The sequence below is a fragment of the Arachis hypogaea genome, chromosome 13 (assembly GCF_003086295.3).
Source record: "Arachis hypogaea cultivar Tifrunner chromosome 13, arahy.Tifrunner.gnm2.J5K5, whole genome shotgun sequence".
In the NCBI taxonomy this organism is placed as follows: domain Eukaryota; kingdom Viridiplantae; phylum Streptophyta; class Magnoliopsida; order Fabales; family Fabaceae; genus Arachis; species Arachis hypogaea.
In genome coordinates, this window is record NC_092048.1 from 15,891,120 (window position 1) to 15,914,206 (window position 23,087).

Consider the following 23,087-nt stretch of genomic DNA (forward strand, 5'->3'; position numbering starts at 1 on the left):
TGTTATTATTTATTAAGTTATTAAATTTCTTTCATATGTTTTTAATTTATAAATTTTAATAATATTATTATAAAAATAATTTAATAATTATATTAATTTATTTTTATTTTTATTAATTAAATAAGTAAAACCACAATAAAAACTAAAATTAGTTTCTCTTATTGAAAAAAAAAAGATTATTTTTAATCTCTATTTACTATTTATGATATAAAATTGATGTATAATTATTTTTTATAATAAATGAAAATAAACAAAGACCGGAGAGAATTTATCACTTTTATTCTTTTTTTTTTTTCAATCATTTTTTCCCATCTAATATCAAGCATAATAATGGTAATTGAAAAGTTAACCATCTTTTAGAATAAATAAATAAAGTAAAATAAAATAAACAATGAGGGAGGTATCACTAAGCAAAGATATCAAGAAAATGTTGGGATTGATTTCAACAACTCACTATATTTAATACTTTTCTCGTTAGAGAAAATAGGGACAAAGAAATGTAAAGCTGGAGAAATGAAAAATATCCATGGCCACCCAATTTGCCAAATATACACCAAGGATAATAATTTTCACCTTTTTGTATTTGGAAATTTTTGTTTGACTTTCTATCTTTTTATTTTAGTATAAAGACTATAAACATGGCCTCCTCCACAAAAGAGAATCTTGTTCAACTGTTCAAGTCTAAAAGATGTGTATCTCTGATCTTTTAATGAGTTTGGTTAATCATTGCCTCATTGATACTGTTATTATATATATATATATTATTTTACATGTTATATTTTAACAAAATAATTAGTTGCCAAAGTTTATATTTTCTATAGGATTGGTACCTAAACTTATCTATGATTGGGTTCTATGTATATCATCCGCCACTGTTACTCATATTTCATGAGTGAGAGCATACAATATAAATATATATATATATTTTACATTTAAGATTGTCATCATATACAATATATACTATTGTCAAGGTCAAGAGTGATTTTTTCTTTTATTAAATATTTTTTATTCAAAAATATAAGATAATTAAATTATCATAATAAAATAATCAAATTTTTGTAATAACGTAGTAAACTTTTTATGAATACTAAATATTTACTTTTATACCATAAATAATTGGTAGTTATTTCTTTATATTCATATAGCATAATTGGAATGCATTTTAGATAGTTCCAAAAAATATGTGTCGTCTAGAATTTTTTACGAGTACGTACTCTTTCATCTTGCTCTGTTAAGATTTTTTTTAAAATAAAATTTTTTGTGCTATCTAGGTCAATATTTAATTTTTATCTATTTCTTTCTTTAATCCTTTCTTTATTTTCTTTTTTATTTATTTCTTTTAATTTGTCATGAGACTTTCATAGAATTATCACAGTTTGAGAAGACTCATGACAGTTCATAACCTTAAAAGGAATGTGTCAATCCCACTCTCTCGAGATTGTGCTTCTATGTGAAACAAAAAATCAATCTCGTCTGGTAAAAAGTAAGTTGAGATCTTGTCATTTTACGGATTGGAGGATTGTTAGTTCGACGACGGGTACAGTTGGTGAATTGGCTTTAGCATGGAAGGAGGGCACAACGGTTGAGATTCTTGCTGAAAAAGAGTTTTTCATAGCTGTCAAGGTAACTGATTATGCTTTGAACTGTTATAGGGGGCTAATTGGAGTACATTTAAATAGCTTGGATGGGATTCGGTCTATCCAGTACACAGAACATTTCTCTTTTGTACAACGTTTCTTTGGAAAAGTTGTAATTATGGGTGATTTTAATGCTATAGTGAGCCTTGATGAAAAGAAAGGAGGGGGTTAAAATCAGCTTCATCTATTTCTAAATTTTTGAATTTGATTGATTGTGATGGACTAAAGGATTTTGGTATGATTGAGAGAAGGTTCATCTGGACTAATAGGCGACGAGGGCAGGACTAGATCAGGGAGCGGCTTGACCGTGCACTTGCAAACGGTAAATGAATGGATTATTTTCCATCAGCCTCGCTGTCTCGACTCGCAGAAAATGGTTCAGATCATGCGCCTATCCTCCTTGATACAAATTCGGTCATGAAAAAATCTAATCAGAGGTTTAAGTTTCAGGAGAGATAGTATGGTATTGAAGAAATTCAGATAATTATATTGAAACTTGGAAGGAATGGGTGGATGGCTCAGGAATGTTTGTTTTGGCTCAAAAATTGAAGCATTGTAGGCACCGTATTGTTCAATGACAGCAACAGAACAAATCTAATTCGAAGAAGGACATTGGTGAACTCACATCTCAACTTGAAATTCTCAGAGAGGAGGGTATTACAGGGGGAGAACAGGTTGAAGCCTTGGAAAATAAACTTGAGCATGCTTACATTCGGGAGGAAAGCTATTGGAGGGAGAAATCTCGTGTAAAGTGGTTAAAAGAAGGGGACAAAAATACAAGTTTCTTTCACCAATCATTTCAATCCAGAATCCGGAGAAATAAAATTTGGAAACTGGAAAAGAATGATGGTACGTATGTTACCACCCGTGAGAAAATTGCACAAGTAGCTGAAACATACTTCAAGGATATCTTCACATCGATTAACCAAGCTAATCCGGCACATGCATTCGAAGATTTTGAAACCAAAGTTCCAGCAACCATGAACAGAAAATTAACTAGACTAATCAGTTTTGATGAGGTAAAACGAGCGGTCTTTAATGTTCACCTCCAGAGCGCCCCTGGTGATGATGGATTTACGGCTAAATTATTTCAATTCTATTGAAGTTTAATAGGAGATGATGTTTTTAAGATTGTCCGCAGTTTCTTTGTCAGTGGTAGACTACTAAAGAGTTTCAACCATACACAAATCTGTCTCATTCCTAAGATTCCTGATACAAAGGATATGACACAGGTTAGACCCATTAGCCTTTCCTCAGTTGTGTATAAGATTATTTCTAAAGTACTAGTCTATCGGCTACAGAAATTTATGACTTCACTGATCACCCCTAGTCAAAGTGCCTTCATTAAGGGTAGATTGATTTCAGACAATGTCCTAATCGCTCATGAATCTATGCACTATCTAAAGACAAAGAAGAGGAGCCTATCGAGTGAAATGGCTATTAAATTGGATATGAGCAAATCCTATGATTGTGTTGAGTGGCATTTTCTTTAGTTCATTTTGGAGAAGCTGGGATTTGAAACTAGGTGGATTGGTTGGATACAGGAGGTGGTGACTACAATTTTTTACTCTATCGTTGTTGAATGTCAACCTTTTGGTTTTTTTTAAACCAAATAGAGGTATCCGTCAAGGAGACCCTCTATCTCCCTATCTTTTTTTTCTGTGCAGAAGGATTATCCTTTTTGCTAAACAAGGTAGAGCAAAAAGTCTTATTGAAGGTATTCAGATCAACCAAAGATGTCCTATTGTTAATCATTTATTGTTTGCGAATGACTCAATCCCTTTTTGCAAAGCGTCAGAAAATAATTTTGAAAATATTCTCAATCTTCTCCAGTCATACGAGGGGTTCAGTGGCCAAAAAGTTAATTTGCATAAATCAGCTCTATTCTTTAGTAATAATACTCCTCCCGCTGCTCGATCACTATTGGCTCAGAAATTGAAAATTGTTCATATTGGTGCACAAGATAAATATTTGGGTCTTCCATCTACAATTCAAAAATAAAAAAACGCCACCTTCGGAGAAATCAAGGACAAGGTGAGGAAGCGAGTTCAAGGGTGGAAAAGAAAACTTCTCTCCTCTGCAGGTAGGCATGTTCTAATCAAAACTATTGGAGAGGCTATCCCAATTTGTTCATTATTATGTTTTCGCCTTCCTAACACTTTAATTAGGGAGATTCACAACATACTCTCCTAATTTTGGTGGGGTAAAAAAGGTACAGAGCGAAAAATAGCATGGGTTAGTTGGAATACTATCACAAGACCGAAACTAGAAGGTGGACTAGGTTTTAAGATCTAGGGGCTCAGAATTTGGTGCTATTAGAAAAATAATGTTGGAAAATTGCCTCTCAGCCATAATCACTCCTATCTAGACCCCTCAAAGGTAAATATTTTCGATACAGTTCTATAATGAATGCAGATATCGGAACAATACCTTCGTGGGGGGTGGCGTAGCATATTGGAAGGGCGTAAAGTTGTTGAAAAGGGGCTGGTTTGGCGAGTTGGTGATGGGTCCAATATCCGAATCTTCAGCGATCATTGGCTTGCACCTCCACATCCTTATGTTGTTTCTTCATCTGAAACTTCCAATCTACAAAATCAACCACTATTGATGGTCAAAGACTTAATACTTTCTAATAGTCAGTAGAATCAAACTCTAATTAGAAGTATTTTTTCGGGCACTAGTCAGCGTGTGCTAGCAACAATAATTGGGGGTGGAGAAGATAAAATTTATTGGGCCCTTAATAAAAGTGGTTTGTATGAAGTGAGTACTGGGTACCGTGTGGCTTATGGGTTCTCGCATCCTCCCATTGAATTTTGTCCAGAGATTATGAGACAATAAAATTTGTGGCGAGAACTGTGGAAGCTGAAAATCCCAACGAAGATTAAGATTTTTCTTTGGAGGGGCTTCCATGAAAAGCTTCTAGTGCTGCAAAAGTTTTATCATCGCATCCCATCGATTCAACTTACCTGCCGAAGATGCCTACAATTTCCAGAAACAATCAATCATTGCATCTTCCATTGTGTAAAATCAAAGAAAATTTAGTCAAAATGGGCTTACCAGCTACTAGAAGAGGCACTGAAGACTCTGATTTCTATGTTTGGTGGAACTTGAGAATGGGAGTTCTTGCGTAACTAACCCAATAGCTCCTCTCAGAGAATGATGATGGTGATTTTGAGCTGGTCCTTATGGAAGGTTAGGAACATGTTTATCTTTGATAATGTATCAACTAATGTGGAAGAGATAATGGCGTCGACTTTGAAGCTGCAGAAAGAGCTTCAACAAATTTCCACTTCCTAATTGATGAGCACTTTACTTTTTATTTCTCTTATTAGATTATTATATGATGTTACATCTATAGTAGAACGTTGGAAGTCTCCCATTTCTTTTATTTGTCCCATATATTGACACCTATATGTTTCTTTTAATTCATGAATAAAATTATCTGACTTTGAAAAAAAAATATAGCATAATTGGAAAAAATTTGGTGTTCTATTTGTTAAATTTTGGTGATGAAATCAATTTATATCTTTTTTTTTCGTGTTGAATGATTTATATTTAGCAGTTGAGGTTTTTGGTCAAGAAATTTTTTTTTTGTCTTATAAAACACATACCAACTCACACACCCATCTCTACTAGTATTCTATTAGCATGGTTCTATATTCCTCCATGAGGATTTGAACCCGGTGCAGTTCTAAGATTTTTTTTTTGGACTTGGCCTACCCAGCCCACACAACCAAAATCGAACCCAACTTGTATCTGTACTCTCAAATTAACCCGCCAACCTACCTTGATCCCAATTCTTCTCTTCCACGCTCAGTCGCTAAAGAAACCAATGCTACCGAAGCTTATCCTCATGATTCAAGAAGATTGTTGCATGGAGCTAAAACCCAGTTCCTTCACTCTCGCCGATGGCCTAAACCCGAGTTTGATGAAATAGCCTATATAAGTCTCCCGTTGCTGCCGATCGCAGCTGCCGTCCTCCCCCGATTTAAATAGCTTGTTTTTCGTTCTCAATGGATGTCCCTTGTGATTTCTCAAATTGAATCTGACCTGTCACCCATTTGCATGTGGTTGTATTCTTCTTGGACCGCATTTGCTAGTGCATTGAAGAAGATCCTACTCGAGTGTTGTGACGGCCCCGATCCTCTCCTCTCGCGGTGCTTTCTGGCATGCGTTGAAGCTCTCGGTGACCGCCTCCATGGCCCCTCCTCCCTTCCTCTTTTGGCTCCTCATCATTCCCAATTATACTCCCTTACGTTGCTAATGGATGACCCTGTGTCTCAACTTTAGTTTCATCTCTATTCCCTGTTTTCGCTTTCCCTCTTACCAGTAAATTCTCTTCTATTTGATGTCTTGGTTGGCTGGTTGAAATTGAACCTAAATTGTTATGATTCTGTATATTATGATTTTGCTAAATTGATGCGAATCCTGCTTCTATTCTGATTGTTTTCATAATTTGAACCGACGGATTAACTGTCCACTGCCTCTGTAGTCCATTCTCCGCTGCCATCGCTGCCAGTTAGTGAGCTAAATTGTTGTCGTCTCTTGGAGTCCAGGTAGCTCCCACATCCAGAGCCTCATCCGGCAATTGGAGAATGTCTCTAATAATTGCATCTGCTTCTGCCACTGGTACCTTTGCCTTAATTGCTTGAATTAAAGGTAAGCAATCTAATTCAATTATGCATTTCATTAGTTGAAGATTTTTAATAAGAATGAGAGCCTCTCTGTATGCTTGAGCTTCTACTGCTAAGGCTGACACTGTCTTGAATATTATTGTTGACCCAGTGACAATTTTTTCTTGCCAATTTCTGACTACCACTGTTGCAGCTGCCGTGCCTGTTTCCTTTTGGAAAGCCGCATCTGTATTCGCCTTCAACCACTCCTTGGGCGGAAGCCTCCAGGTAACTCTCTTTCTCTTACCGCTCCTACTTACTTCTAATCTGTTATCATTAGAACCACCTTCTGTTGCATTATAGAAATCTGCTGTTAGGTGCTCTGAATTGACTATTACTTTTTGTGGTTTGATGTTTGATTGCTAAAATATGTGTTGATTCTTTTCTTTCCATATGCACCAGCACACACATCCCAATTTACACAAAATTATTGATTGATCCGTCCCGATCTCCCTCTTGATCTTTTCTGTTGTATCCATCATCCATCTCCCAAAAGAACTCACATTATAGACCGTAGGCAAAATTTGTAGGTTAGATCCGAATCACATCGCTCTAGTCCACAAACACAACAATAAAGCATGTTCGATAGTTTCATCCGCTTGTTGGCATATGCTGCATGAGGGTGTTTTTGCTATCATCCTTTGATATAAGTTTGCATTCAATAGTAAAATTTCTTGCATTGCTTTCCATAGAAGCAATTTTACCTTTTGTGGCACCGGTAGCTTCCATAGCATTTTCCAAACCTTCCTCAAGTTCTGATTTGTTGAGGCTTTGCTGAGATTTCTCTCCTCCCTGGCATCCTTCTCCTCTTTCGCAAAGTGATAACCCGTTCTCACTGAGTACTGTCCATCACTCCTATATGGCCAACCAAAATGATTCCTTTTATTGATCAAACTTATTAGTGTTTTGAGTATTAATTCAGCTATGTCACCAGAAAATATATCATGAATTTTATCCGCATCCCAACCCTCCCCATCTCTTATCAAATCGCTCACCTTTCTAAATCTACAATCTCTACACCTTTCTGGTTTTCCTTTTTCCGCCACCCAATTATCCTCTCAAATTTCTATCTCCACTCCATTCCCTACACTCCAGCTGCCTTTCCTTTTGACGAAGTCTCTTCCCTCCAACATACTCTTCCATATCCATGATGTGTTTCTTCCTTTTGTTGCCTCCCATAGGCTGCAATTAGAATAATAAATGGCCTTCAAAATTCACACCCATATAGCATCTTCCTCTTTTAGTAGCCTCCAAGCTTGTTTAGCAAAGTGTGCTAAATTTTGACATTCTAGGTCTTTAAAACCCAAGCCTCCACTCTTCTTACTCCTTATCATTTTTGCCAAGCTCTTCTGCTGAATGCTTCTTTCCTTCCCATTATTTGACCACCAAAATCTGGCAATCGCTGCTTCGATTCTTTTGCAGAAAGATTTTGAAAATTTGATAACATTCATAGCATAGAATGGAATCGCCTGTATGACTGCCTTTATCAATATCTCCTTTCCAGCTTGATTTAATAATTTTTTTCTTCCATCCTTTCATTTTGTCAAGTATTTTCTCCTCTATCCACTCCAATGCTCTTTTTTTTTTATCTTCCCCAACTCGCTGGCAACCCTAGATAACTTTCGAGATCCTCCCACATTGCCATGTCAGTGATCTCTTCTATATTCACCCTACTCTGGATAGATACTTGACTTCCAAAAATCAGCCCGGATTTTTCAGTGTTGATTCTTTGACTTGATGCCTCTGTATATTTGTTAATTATCTGAATGAGCTGATAAACCTCCTATTCTTGCGCCCCTGCAAAAATAATACAATCATCAGCAAATAATAAATGAGTAATAACTGGGACTGTGGGAGCTAATCTAATTCCCGAAATTAGATTATTCCTTGCCGCCTTTTTCAAGAGAATAGTAAAGCTCTCAGCAGCCAAACTAAAGAGATAGGGTGATAGAGGATCTCCCTGTCTAAGTCCTCTTTGGGGACTGATCTTGCTGGATAACTTTCCATTTATTTTGAACCTATAACTAGCACTTTTCACACAACTCATCATCAACTTCACCCACTCATTACTAAAACCGAACTCTTCTAGAACCCTTTCCAAAAAATTCCATTTCAGTCTATCATACGCTTTATTCATGTATAATTTAATGGCTATGTCATTGCTTCTAAGACTTCCTTTTTTGTTTAATTTGTGAAAGACTTCTTGTACTATTACTATATTATCCTATATGAGTCTTCCTTTTACAAAAGCACTTTGAACCGGAGATATGATAGCATCTAGCACTCTCTTTAACCTCCCCACCAAAACTCTCGTTATAATCTTGTACACAAAATTACAACAGCTTATGGGTCTAAGATGATTTAAGCTTTTCGGTTGACTAATTTTGGGAATCAAAACAACAGTTGTCTCACCTAAATCTTCTAGTACGATGCCTTCTTTAAAAAACTGTTTAACAATTTCATACACTTTCTTACTCAAAATATCCTAGTGTTTCTGAAAAAATAACCCATTTAATCTATCTGGACCCAGAGCCTTTAAGCCGCCCATACTAAAGGTCGCTTTCTTAATTTCTTCCTCATTGATCTTGCCATAAGCTCCTCATTCATCTCTCTAGTGACTCTCTTGGGTATTTCTCTTACATAGTCCTCCAAATTTCTGACCCCAGTAGAGGTAAACAACTTGGTAAAATATTTTTTCACTAACCTCATCACATTTTCCTCTCTTTGATTGTATCCACTGTCCTGACTCATTTCTTAATTTTTCTATTCTATTCTTATTCCTTCTCTGAATTGTTGTTGTATGAAAAAAAGCTGTATTTTTATCTCCCCATTTTAGCCATTTTAGCCTTGATCTTTATTTCCAATACTTCTCTTCTTGCTTCCATAGTTTTGAGATTTGTCTTTTCAGTTCATACTCTCTCCTTTGATCTCTTTCTGACATATCAGATTTCTGAATGTGTTGTAACTCTATTTCTTTTCTTTCAATTTCTTTATCTGCTCTCTTAAACTTCCTTCTACTCCACTCTATCAACTCCATCTTGCATCTATTTCTCTTCCTTATGAACTGATTCCAACAATTTCCATTCCCGTTATCCAAAAGTCAACTCTGCTTGATCACCTCTTTGCATTCTTCATGTTCCTCCCAAAAAGTCTCAAACCTAAAATCCTTTCTTGTCCGAATCAGCGGCTGTGTTTCAAGAATTAAAGCGCAGTGATCCAAACTTACAGCTGGAAAAGCTTTTAAAATAGTGTTTTGGAATTTGCATCCATTTGCAGTTTATCCGTATGCATAGTAAAAAAAGAGGGTGGACAGAGGTGCAACCTTATTGGCTTAACTTTGCCCCAGCGAAAGAGACTGAAAAAGATCCGTATCCGATTCTACTAGCTGTAAGGCTCTGGGTTTTTTTCCCAGGTTATGCCAGAATAGAATCCTATCGATTCGTCTTATAGCTCTTTTAAAGCTCAAGTCAGGATTCCCGAGAGTTTTTCGATCGGGAATGGCAATTGAAAAAGTCTTTCCCACAACCAGTCCGCTTGGACTATGCTATGTATGAATGATCTTCCGCCTGCTGCCAACAGTCTTTCTTCGGAATTCTACTTCCTCCTAAGCCTTCTTCTTATCTTGATAACATCCTATCCAATTTTTTCTTAGTGATAAAGTTATTTCTTGGATTACTGAACCACGTAAACTTGTTACCTTTGAGATCAACATCCATTAAACTATTCTCATCTACAAACCTTCTAAAAGTTTCTAAATAAATCCTTGACTGTGGATGAATGCCAACCTTTTTCTCTTAACTTAAGATATCATTGAAGTCACCCAAATAAGCTTGAGGTTCTTCCTTATTCTTATTACTTACTGTTAGCTCCTGCCATAGTTTCTTTCTCTTTTGAAAAACCGGATTTTCATACACAAAAATACTTTTCCATTTCAGTCCATTATTAATATTAATACTAGCCTTAATATAGTTATCACACCACTCATAAACATTAATATTAGCATTAGCTTTCCATAACAAACATAGCCCATCGGACAAGCTCCGGGATTCTAAAAAACATATTATCAAAATGGAGCCTTCTTTTTATCCTAAACATCTTTTCTTGTTTAGCCTTAGTTTCCATCAAAAATACTATGAGCGGCTTTACTTTTTTACATAGATCAAACAACTCGGATATTGTCGAGGCAGCCGCTATTCCCCGACAATTCCAGCTAATTGTACTTATGGCTGAGGGTGGGGCATGTTATGGCCCGCCTCTTCAACCATTAGTATTCCTTTATACTGATTAGAAGCATACAGAGTTAAGTCATATTCTCCTGTATCTAGAGCAAAATTGCTGTCCTTTAATTTCTTAGGCACCCTGTCCTCTTGTTCCCCCTTCTATTCCTCATTAGTCAGCATTAGCACCTGTTTGTTTTCTCTTTTTCTTTTCAAGTTTAGCTCCAATTCTATCTTCTTTGCTAGTTGTGCTTCCCATTCAGCGGGCTCTTTCCTTCTCACCTCTTCATCTTCATCTTCTTCGCTTAATAATTCTACATAGTAAACGTTCTCACCTGAGTCTTTCTTTTGCTTCCCTAATGCATTTTCTCTGCCCTGTACATCCATGGATAGCTTCCTGAATTTTTCTTCCATTCCTCTATTCACCATTCCTTGATGCTCATTTATCGTTCCTCTTTCAACAATTTTGTAATCTTCCTTCCTCTTAGCTGTCATGAGCCTTTTTAGTTCCTGGCCAATAGTTTTCTGCTCTACTTTATCTCCTTTGGTAGCCTTCCAGTCCTCTTTTTTGTTGTTGTTCACCTTTCCTTCTTCTATTGTGTACAGATTCAGCCCATCTCCTAATTTGTATTTTTTCCAGGCCTTTCACCTATCTTGTATTTATCCTCCCTTCCAATCCCAGCTTGTAATTGATCTACCAGAATATTAGGTCCAACATTCTTATTTGGCCCGTATATACTCACTTACTGTACATCTTTGCTGTTTTCTCTCTTTTGGGCTTGTTTGATGTAAGCCCATTTATTGTTCCTCTCTCTTATCCCCTTTAGGGTCAAGCTACATATTCTCATTCCCCTGAAAATCAAGAATTTCTTGTACTTCTCCCAACTGCTCTCCCACTTTAGCCATCACATCCTCTCTTCTTGTTTGGTTTTTCATACACTTTTCTCCTTGATTTCCTACTGTAAATTTTGTTCAGCCCTAATTCTACTTTCTTCAGTTCTTTGTTCCTCCCCACTCTCTCTTCCAAGGTTTTGTTGTCAGCGCCTGCTCTTTCTCTTCTTCTCTCCATCCATGTTGCTTTGACCCTCCTCCTCCTATGGCTGAAACTGGACGAACTTGGCTTACTTCTAGCCCTGGTGAGTACTTCTTCTTGGTTGGATTCTAATATTCCATGGCTGTTAGATTCTTGCATGTTTTCTTCTCATGTCCCAATATTTCACAGTTAAAGCAATAGCTGTTTGGCAGCCTCTCATACTTAAAGAAAATCCATAGTGATGGCATCTCCTCTCTTTCTATCCAGAAACCTGTAGGCAGAGTTTTGGTATATTGATGCTAATTCTAATTCTTAAAAAGGATCTCTTAAGAACGCTATCCACTTTTGGGTCTTCAACCTCTGCCAAAACTCCCAGCATTCCTCCTATAAGAATTCCGGTCTCCTTATTCATGTGATCAAGTGGAATGCCATGAACTTGAATCTATAACTCCATGAAGTCATGATCAACCTCAAAAACTAATTCATCCTCCATCCATAATCTGAGATTGACCAGATTTTTTCTGACATTCCAAGGACCATTCTAAATAATCTGAAGCCCTCTCTTCCTATCTTTAAAGCTGAATAACATCTTCTTCAGCCCAATGTCAGTAACTTTAACTCCTTGTGGGTTTTTCCCACATTTCCAATTATGCATTTCTGCATGTTTTAAAACTCATCTCTTTATCACTTATTATCTTTTCCACCGCATTCAAGCAATCCTTCTTGTACCTCAACTCTCCAGACTTGTTGAGTTTAATGATTTTTTCTTCTATGTTATTCATATTGTTGGTTGTTAATCTTTTGGTCTTTGTATATTTCAAGTTTCACAGTAATTTTGGTAGATTAAATGAAAAAAAATAGTGTGAACATACGATTTGTGAAGTTAAATAAGTTGAAAAAAACTCTCTATTAAAAAAGAACCAGTATTCTTAGAGTACTCTCCTATTGAGAGAAGAGTTTCCTATTGGAGTCATGAAAATCTCTGCAGTTCCAGAAATTTATATTTAGCATTTAGTATGATAGTTTGAAAATTGGGCTATAGAAGTTAACGAAAGGTACAGGTTGTTATATTTCTTAACAGATAGAGGACAAACATATGTCACCAATGGCAAAAAAAAAAAACGTAACCCTACATATGCTGCTTAATGAAAACACATTACTAGAAAGCCCGAAAGTTTAACCAAACCAAAATTTTCGAGCCCAAGAAAAAGTCAACAGTGTCGTCATTCTTTTTTGGGTCAACATATGTGTCGTATTTAGAGTTCACATTCACTACCCAATTTGATAAATTTTGCATGAGTTGACCAAAAGCAAGAGAAAAAAAAATCTCAGATTAATATTCACTTGGATAAAGTACTATTGTCAAATCTTAATTTTTTTTTTACCGAAAATAGGGAGACTCGAATTCGCGACTTCTTAGGTGAATATGGAAAAACTATGCTATTTGAACTATAACTCATTGACATCAAATTTTAATTTAGTTATTCATGTTTTAAATATTTTATTTTTGTTTTAGAATTTAATATTATTCTACTGTTAAATTTGACACAAATAATTAATCAAATAAATGACATAGATATTAACAATATTATTGTTAAGTTATATTTTCTTCCTTGTGTTAAAGAAATATAACTAAAACTTCTTGTAACACTTTTTTTTCTCGATCTAATAAAAAAAATTCTAAAATTCTATCAATCAATTATCAACAATCCAGAATCAAAGAAAAATTTTTAAGTTGGTGATTATTGATAAATTAATTTTATTTACATACTAAAATTAAACGTTATTGATTAATATGCTAATTGTTCGTATCAAATTTAATGACGGAATAATATTAAATCTGTTTACAATTTTTTTGGACTGAAATAAGACATTTAAAACTTTTCAAAACTATAATAAGATGTTTAAAATATTAGAGACTAAATTAATTCTTGACCCAAATATTAGAACCAAAAGAATACTTTATTCTATTCACTTTTATCCATGTGAAATTTTCTTTTAAGGAGCAATTAGATTCACATTATTAAGAGATCAACTTGGTTCATACTCATTTAATTTGCAAATACCAAAATAATTTACTTCCGTAGTTAGGTTATGACTCAAATAGCATATGTAAGGTGGTATATTAGCCTGAAATATGAATTAAGTTATGTGAAAATAACAATCCTATTCACAAAGTCTTATAACCATTACTATTATTAGGGCTTTACCTTTGATTGAGTTTATAAGTTAGAAAGTCTCCAAGTTCATTGAGTTTCTACATGAGTACTTAGTGATAAGGTATGAACTTTATTGTTCCCTTTGGTGAATACATTCAATCTCAAACCCTTGTATTTAGTATAGAAAATGACTTGAGAGAGAGAGAGAGAGAGAGAGAGAGTTGAAGATCGTTTGCACCAAAAGAGAATACCTATAAGTTGAGGTGTTTTATTTCTTAGCTAACTTCCATATAGGTCCCCACTACTACATAGGTTCAATGATCTAAGTCCCTTTAATTGATGGAGCAACCTTAAATAAGATCCTGAAAGTTTGGTGATGAAAATGAATTTCAATGCTATCCAAATGGTCCCCATTTGCTAGAGTTTCACCGACAATTTGAATCTTCAAAAATGAAAATAATTATAAAATACTAAAATAAGAGATCAGAATAGTTATTTTTAAATTTTATTAAAAATAATAAAATAATTTAAATTTAATATTTTTTGTACTATATGTAGATTCCAATAACACAGTTTGTTTTTTCAATTTTAAAATTATTTTACATTACCAATAAATTATAGTTCAAATGGCATAGTCTCCTCATACTCAATTAAGAGGTTGTGGTTTCGAATTTTCTATCTTTAGTAAAAAAAAAAATTATTTTACTTTAAAAGAGTATTATAGAAAATCCGTATAACAAGCCAAACAAGTTCTAGTTATCCTCTAGGCATGAGTTTGATGATGTCAGCATGTGTTTTTTAAAAAAATTTAGATAGATTAGATACTTAATTTATTATAAATTTTTAAGAGTGATGTCGTCTGTCATTTTTAATTAAATTTTTTATACATGTATTGAACAATAAATTTCGAACAAATTTTATTACAAGACAATTAAATAAAAAATATTACTAGCTATTTTAGACAAATTAATTCTCTTTAAAATAACGAAAAAATATATATATCTGTTTGATGAAATAATTTTTATAAATTTATAAAGACTATTAATGAAAAACCAAATATATAAAACAATTAATTTAAAAATTTTTAGAAACAAATTTAAGTGTTTATTCTTACAAAATTTATGAAAAAATTGGCTTATGAAAATTTAGAATAGGGTAATCAAGGAATCTTATAAGGAATGGAACAAGAAGCCTGTTTTATTTTTTTGCTAAGTATATTGTTTTTTTTATAAATTATATTACATCGATGTAATTAAATTATATTTTTATATTAAATTAAATAATGATATTATATGTGTAAACGTTATTGTAATCAAGTCTAATTAAATTAGTATAAATCAATAAAAAAATTATTAAAAAATACACAAATTTATTAATATAGCATATAATTTTTTGTATATAGTTTAAACTTATTGATATAGTATAAAAAATTTTGTACATAACACATAAGTTTTAACTGCTATTGGTTGGATCATGAGTGAGTCAATGTTTTAGATATATGATTCTTTAAAAATTTATGGTTACACATTAAAATTTATGTGATGTATATATTTTGTTAGTTTGGTATCAATATTTTGGACATATAATTTTTGAAATAAATTTGTATTATATATTAAAATTTTTATACTGTGCACCAAATTTTTTATATTGTGAATTAAAATTTTTGTGTGCTAATTTTTTAAACATATATAAAAATATAGAAAAAACAATGATATCAATGATAAAAGAGAATAAGAAGATAAAAGAATGAGTAAAAAAATTAAAATAAGACATTATAACGACTAAAAAGAAAAAAAAAAACTACGACCATAAAATACGCATATAATAAGTGATATTTGATGGAACTTGATTAAAAAAAATTCGATTACCTAATTTTATTATAAATTAAATTAAAAACTTTTAAATTAACCGATTTAACTGATAATTCACCGATTAAATTATTAATCTAATATATTGACCGAGTGTATTGACAAGTCGGTTTTAATTACTATGCTTTAGAGATCTACATTCAATTATTCATGCTAAACAATTGACCAGAGGGTACTTTCTAGTTTCCAAGCAATTAAAGTTAAAGATTGTGGTCCAATGGAAGGTAAAGGAAAGCGTTAGAACTTAGAAGATGAGCACACTTCACACTTCACAGATTTGGCACTAAAAAGGCTCTGTGTGCATGTGAAATATTCATGCTCTCTTATTGCTTTGCACTTTTTTATTCTCAACTGCCAATTTTTGCTGCCATTTAAATGTTGAGGTTTGACTTTCCACTAATCTTCGGAAGAGTTGACCCTTGAAACAGTTCTTGTATCAATTTGATTCCCAAACTCTTTCCAAAGTCAAATGAATGTTCAATGTTCTGTGACATTTTTTCAAGGGCGAATTTAAGATTTTACTGTTACAAGTTATAACTCCATTCCGCCGTATTAGTTTACTTGTTTTATATTTTGACGAATTAAATATAAAAAATAAAGGAAAATGCCAAATTACTTAGCTTGTTGACTCTCATAAAGTCATTCAACTAACTATCACGGTCATATTTTGTCAAATAAATGTAGCACAGAAGTTTTCATAAAACCATGGGCCTTTGGCTAGAATATATTATTTCTTAATTCTCTTTAACATTTGTAATTTGATAGCTATGTAATGCTAAACCATCCCATATCATGTAATATATAAGTAGGTTTTAGTATTATTATGGTAAGGTGGTTATAATGATTATGTAAATATTGTTAAAATTAAAATTATATTTTTTTTATATTTTAGTAATTATTTTGAATAATACTTTTAAAAATATTATTTAATAACAAAAAAGCATTACTTTAATAATACAATTATCGTAATATAAATATATTAAATAATAATTTAATTAAATATATTAAATTATTTAACTGTTTTTAACTATTAATTTCATATAAAAATGATTAAATTTCCATCCTAAAATAAGTAAATAATATAGAATTTTGACTTAACCTTGTAGTCCCAGAATCATTACTTTGAACCAGATTTTAATTTTTCTATATAGGCACTAAAGAAATTGAAACAAAAACAATCTCTTTACCAAAGTATAACTATCTATAATAAGTCAAATTTACAGATATAAAAAAAAGAAAGCAAGAAAAGCATAAAATTGCATGGATATGTTTCATCTAGCATCAGCAGAAGTGAAGGAGTCAGCAAAACCAGTAGGCTTAGCTGGAATACTTCCCTTACTATCTTCAAGACTAGTGTAACCCAATTCTTTCCCTTCCGCTTCCTTCCAAACCTTCAACATCTGCGAAAGCGGTTGACCGTAGTCAATGTCGCCAGACCCACCGTTGACTTCTTCGTCAACCGGTTGCCATTTCTCCACCAATGCCGACAGCACGTTCACTGCATGGCTCATGTCCGGCCGGTGGTTTGCTTCCCTGGCGGTGCAGTGTCCGGCCAGCTCCGCCACAATGTAGATGCTGTCGAAAATGTCTTGGGTGGCTTTGAGAGCAGGATCTATGGCGGCAAGAAGCTCTTCTTTGCTTGATTTGATTTGCCAGAACCATTCGGCTAAGTACCGGTTCTCCTCTGGCCGGTTCTCGTCCAGAGCCATTAGTCCGGTTAGAAGTTCCATTAACACCACACCGTAACTGAACACGTCCACTTTCGTCGTGATTTTACCCATCACTGTAAATCGCAGCAGAAGCACAAGATTATTAGGAAATCTAAAAAACAGAAAATACTAAAAATGAAAAAAAAAAAAATGCATACCCGCGTACTCAGGGGCGAGGTATCCGAAGGTTCCGGCAAGCTTGGTAGCCACAGACTTGTTCCCATCGGGGGCAAGTTTGACAAGACCAAAATCAGAAACCTTTGCCCGAAAATCATGAGCAAGTAGAATGTTGGAAGACTTGAGATCACGATGGATGAAGGTATGGCGAGCAAAACCATGAAGGTACTCCATTCCTCTTGCAACATCAAGTGCTATCACAAGCCTCTGAGACCAACACAGAGGCTCCAATTTCAATCTCTCCCATTCAAATAGATGCTTGCTTAGAGCACCTAAAGGCATATACTCATAAACCAATAGTTTTTCATTTCCTTCTATTGCGTGGCCTAGAAGCGACACCAAATGCCGGTGCCGCACCTTCGAAAGAACCCCTATTTCCGCCTGGAATTCGTCCACTCCCTTGCTCCTAATAGCTCCATTTTCCATTCTCTTCACTGCTATCTTCGTTCCATCTCCTAGCTCTCCCTTGTAAACCGTTCCAAACCCGCCTCGCCCTAGCTCATTTTCGGCTGCGAAATCCTTCGTCACCTCGCGTAGAACTTGTACTGATATCACAAGGTTTCGAGAATCACTCATATGAGTGTTTTCTGTTTCACCACTCAGGTTACTCACAGAACTTAACCTTGTCTTTGTTGACTTGGTATCAGCATCACAGCTCGAAACTGCGAATTTCAACATTGTTTCTGGGTTATATGTATCATGAGTGTGAGGATTAAGACTGCTAGGAGCCTTTTTCTTCTTCAAACAACATACAAATAGAGAAACAAGCAAAACAGCCACAAATGTAAAGATTCCAACACCAACAAGTAATACTACCAATTTCGATCTTTTCGAGCCATTTGATCTTTGAACCGGAGCATGGGAAGGCGGCATATGCGAGGGTGTTGGTTTTGGTTTTGGTGGCAGAGAGAGCAGAGGCCGTGGTGATGCCGGATTCGGGGGTGAAGGTTGTGGACTACTAATAGGTGAGGGACTCTTTCCGTGTTGATCAGCAAAAAGAGGGTTGCCATCAATAACAACCTTCATACCATCATTGAACTTTGGCAATGGAGGCTCAAAATTATTATAACTCAAATCCAACAAACTCAGTGATTTCAATTCAGTAAAATTACTAGGGACTTTGCCACTTATGTTATTTTGTGCAAGCATAATCTTAACAAGTGAATTCAACTTAGCAATTGAAGGACTCAATGTACCACTAAGATTTCTCCTAGGCAAATTGATAAGAGATACCTCAGAGTTCTGATTGCAGCTCAATCCAATCCAGTTCCCTCCACAAGGATCATTACCAGACCATTGAGAACTCAGAATTGAAGGGTAATTCAGACCATGGAGAAAATCAATGAGTGCATTAACTTGAGGTGCACATTGAATCCCAGGCTTACTCTGACAAAAGAAATTTGAACCATAAGATACTTGTGTAGCAGCCTTAAACTTTGGTATTGGCCCCATTAACATGTTATTGCTTAAATCAACTTGATCAAGGTCCATGTTTGCCATTGATTCCGGAATCAAACCAACAAGTTGGTTTCCATTGAGGTTGATCTCCTTCAAGGAAGTTAAATTCCCAATGTTGTTTGGAATTTCCCCATTGAACTTGTTTCCATTAAGCCAAAGCTGTGTAAGAAAAGTCATTGAGGCAATAACATCAATAGAACCACTCATGCCACCACCTTCTTGATTGTTAAGCCACAAAACCTGAATTGAAGATTGGCCAAAACTGTTTGGGATTCCACCAGAGATTCTGTTGTATGAGAGCCTCAGATTCAAAAGCGAAGGCAATGTGCCTAGAAATTCAGGCAATGGTCCAACCAAATTACAGTGCACAAAAGAGAGATTGGTTAATTGCAATGATTCTTTCAAGTCCAAAGGAAAAGACCACCCTGTGGTTGCATTCAAAGAAGGATTCATTTCCAAAGACAAGATCCTTATGTTTGTGAGTCCTTTGAAGAAATCAAAAGGGATTGTGTCAAATTCATTGTAATCCAAGAAAGCATATTCCAATTTGGACAATCCATTGAAACTTGGTAAAACCCCACTGAGGTTGTTCCTTTGGAGACCCAAATTCTGGAGTTCTGTGAGCTGGTTCAAATTCTGAGGGAGTGAACCTTTGAGACCAAGATTCTTTGACTGAATCTGTGTCACCCTGTCACCATTGCAATACACATAAGGCCATGGAGGATTGCCACATGGGTCACCTACTCCATTCTCTGGCCATTTGAGAAGCTCGGGATTTTGCAATCCTTTTCTGAAATCATTCAGAATTTTGAGATCATTTGGGTCTGTAGCACCGTAACAAACTGTGATCATCATCATCATGCAGAAGAAGGAGAGAAAGTTGCAAGCTTTGATCTGATGAAGATGAACACCAACCATGGTTTTAGAGAGAAACGGTGATCAAAGTTTGACACTTTTTGAGTAAATTCACAACCCCATGAATGGGAAAAGATCAAATTCTGACTCCTGTGACTGAAATTGAGACCGAAACAAAAAAGTTCAGAGAGTGAGAGAGAGAGAGAGAAAAAGAAGGAAGAGGTGAAGTAACAACAAAAACAAAGCAGTGTGTTTGAGTTTGTGTGTCTTGCATTTACCGAGAAATGTGCATAAAAAATGGGAAATTTTTATTATGAAAAATAAAAAAATATTGAAGGCATAATGCAGAGAGGGAATTGAAGAGTCAATGGCTAAGAAATAAATGCAATTTGCCGAGTTTTTTGCGTATTTGATAATTGATACATTACAGATATTTACATTTAATTACAATTTACCTGATATATATGTATCTTTTTCTTTTATTCAATTTTATCTTGACAATTAATAAATTTCTTTAGACACCAAAAAAATTGTACATTTTTCGTAAACAGTAAATATATGTAATAATAATCAATATGAAATTAATTAAGATAATTTTTTTTTAATTTTATAATTAATTATTTTTAGTTTAAATCTTAGAAATAAAACAAATTCTTTTAGTAAAAGCTAAATAAGAGAGATTAAAGTATGAGAAAAAAACATGAAAAGAAAAAAAAGACCAATAATTCCAAGTATTAAATTTTCTTTATTATATACTATTGTATTAATAGATACGTTCACTAAAGTGTCTATTAATTTACTTTTTAATTTGTTGTGTATAAAGTTAAAAAAAATAAAATTAGTTAAAATAACAAGTAATTTATAATTTAAGAGGTCTTGAGTTTAAATATTGAAAATAATTAAAAAATATATATTTTTTATAAATTATATAAATGAAAGATATTTTAGAAAAAAATTGGACATTAATTCTTGTTATATTTTCATTATGTATAGTATAGAGGTTAATTATTTTTAAACTATGATAGAAATAAAAAATGAGCGAGTTAATAAACATATTAATTCATGTTATTTTATTAATACCACAAAAAATAAAAGAAAAAACGAGAAATAATAATGGTAATGATAGATGATAATAATGTAAAATTGAGAATAAGGAAGTGAAGAACGCGTAAAATGCATTAAGGTAGAGCTTCTTTGTTTCAGAGAGTCCATTTTCACATGATTGTCTCTCACTATCGATCACTGCTAGTCTGCTAATACTTAAATAACTTTCTGCCTCTTTCATTTTCTCAGGGCCCATATAATTTATTTTTTATTTTTTTATTTTTTTTATTATGTTGTAACACCAACATTTAGGTTCTATCTCCTAAGTTCTAACACAAGTTTTGTTTGGTTGGATGAAAAATGCCAAAAATAGAAGATAGGGGAGGAAGGGGATGGAAGTGGAAACATAATGAAAATTATTAAATTATATCGTCTTTTATTGAAAATAAAAAAGACGTGGGATCCACCTTTATATATTTAGGCATATGCTCGTCTGCAGTTTTTTTTTTTTTTTTTTAATTAAGAGTGAGATTTACATTTGTAATTTTTATGTAAGTACGAAAAAATTATGTCATTTGAAATATAACTTGTTGGTATTTATAGAATTTTATTATTTATATTATAAAATTATAATTATATTATATAATAATATACCTTAATCTATATCGAGAAGAATACGTATAAAAAAAAAGAAAAATAATAATATCAGTCTTTTTTTCCTACTTTGAGAAAAAAAATATATCAATGACACGTATTGGGCCAGATGATCACTGGAGTCTTCGGTTTTCCTTAGTTGGAAAAGGAAAATAAATACTAGACATTAGATAATAATAATAATAATAATAATAATAATAATAATAATAATAATAATAATAATAATAATGAACATTTCTGTCTGAGCTATGCTTTAAGCCAAGTCATTCTTAAACATTACGTGGGAGTGGCTATTGTGTGCCAATATAATTGTAGTCTTTCATTCTTGGATCAAAAAATGAAATTTTGTGTGCCAGCTGTACAAGAATATCAATAAGGTTTTAAGACTATAACATTTTAAAATTTTGTGTTATTTATAATAAATATAAATTTTAAATAAATGATAAAATTGAAAACCTTTAAAACCATTAAAATATTAATTTTAAATAAAATGATAAATATTGGGAAGTAAATTCGAAAATTTTAGGAAACGGTAAGAGTGAAACAAAAATATATTTTACCCCAAATATATTTATATTACCAATTAAAATAAATTTAAATTAATCATTTTTATTTATATATTTTACAGAAATTATCCTGTTAAATTCAAATTTGTATTGTGTTCACAATTTTCTAGCTTTCGATTTTGTAGATTTTAATAAAAAATTACCTATATATAAAAGATTATCATTATTTATTGGACAATTTACATAGCTAAAATAAATAGAGATAAATATTACACAAATATCTTAAACTAAAAATGGTTATACGTTCTATTTTGAATAATTATATATAAATCGAATTAATTAAATTTACTTTATCAAAAATAAATGTAAATCGAAATAGTTACATTTGATTTATTAGGATAGAGAGCAAATCAAAGTAAACTATATTGAGAAGATTCAATTTAGTATGATGTCAAAATATCAAAACAAGTAGTTAGAAGTATTTCCTCCATGTAAATTAAATCAGGTAGCTTCGATTTACGTTTTTATAGGTTTAGAATGATAAATCATTTATTTGATTTACTTGAAGGATACTAAAAATAGATTCCTTAATAAGTCCCGACTGCGAACTAAGTCGACCGTAAGAGGCGTAAAGTTCAAGGAGAGTTGAAGTCAAAGATAGACAATATAAAAAAAAAAATGACTTAAACACTAAGATATTTACTTGACTGTTAGATTGAAAGTGAAAAATGTGATACGAATTTTGGAGAACAAGTTGAAGGAAGAACATAAGAAAAAAAAATAATTACCAAAGATTCTGTTTATAAATAAAAAAGTTGAAATTAACACAAACATGCATATCCTTCAATATTCCATTAATTTAATTCAGTTTTTAAAATTTGATATCGTAATTCAATTTAATTCTTTCGTCATTATACTACAAATGATATGGCTAAGTAATTAACAGATAAACTAATACAAATTATCACAAATGAATGAGGATTTATGTTCTATATTAATCATTTTTTTCAAATTTGATACTCACTAAAAAATAAAAATAAAACTTACTTAATTATTTGAAAAAATTGCTCACTTTGTACCTTAAAATCAAATTGAGT

The 23,087-nt window shown here is 33.1% G+C and overlaps 1 protein-coding gene across 1 annotated transcript; it reads right to left on the reverse strand.

Moving 5' to 3' along the window:
- Positions 1–16,704: 16,704 nt before the first annotated feature.
- LOC112737457 (receptor protein kinase TMK1) lies at positions 16,705–20,128 on the reverse strand. The gene is made up of 2 exons (XM_025787368.3): positions 17,455–20,128; positions 16,705–17,370 (listed from the first exon to the last, which is right to left on the reverse strand). The coding sequence occupies exons 1-2, from the start codon at positions 19,847–19,849 to the stop codon at positions 16,859–16,861; spliced, it is 2,907 nt and encodes a 968-aa protein (XP_025643153.1). The 5' UTR covers positions 19,850–20,128; the 3' UTR covers positions 16,705–16,858.
- Positions 20,129–23,087: the final 2,959 nt, after the last annotated feature.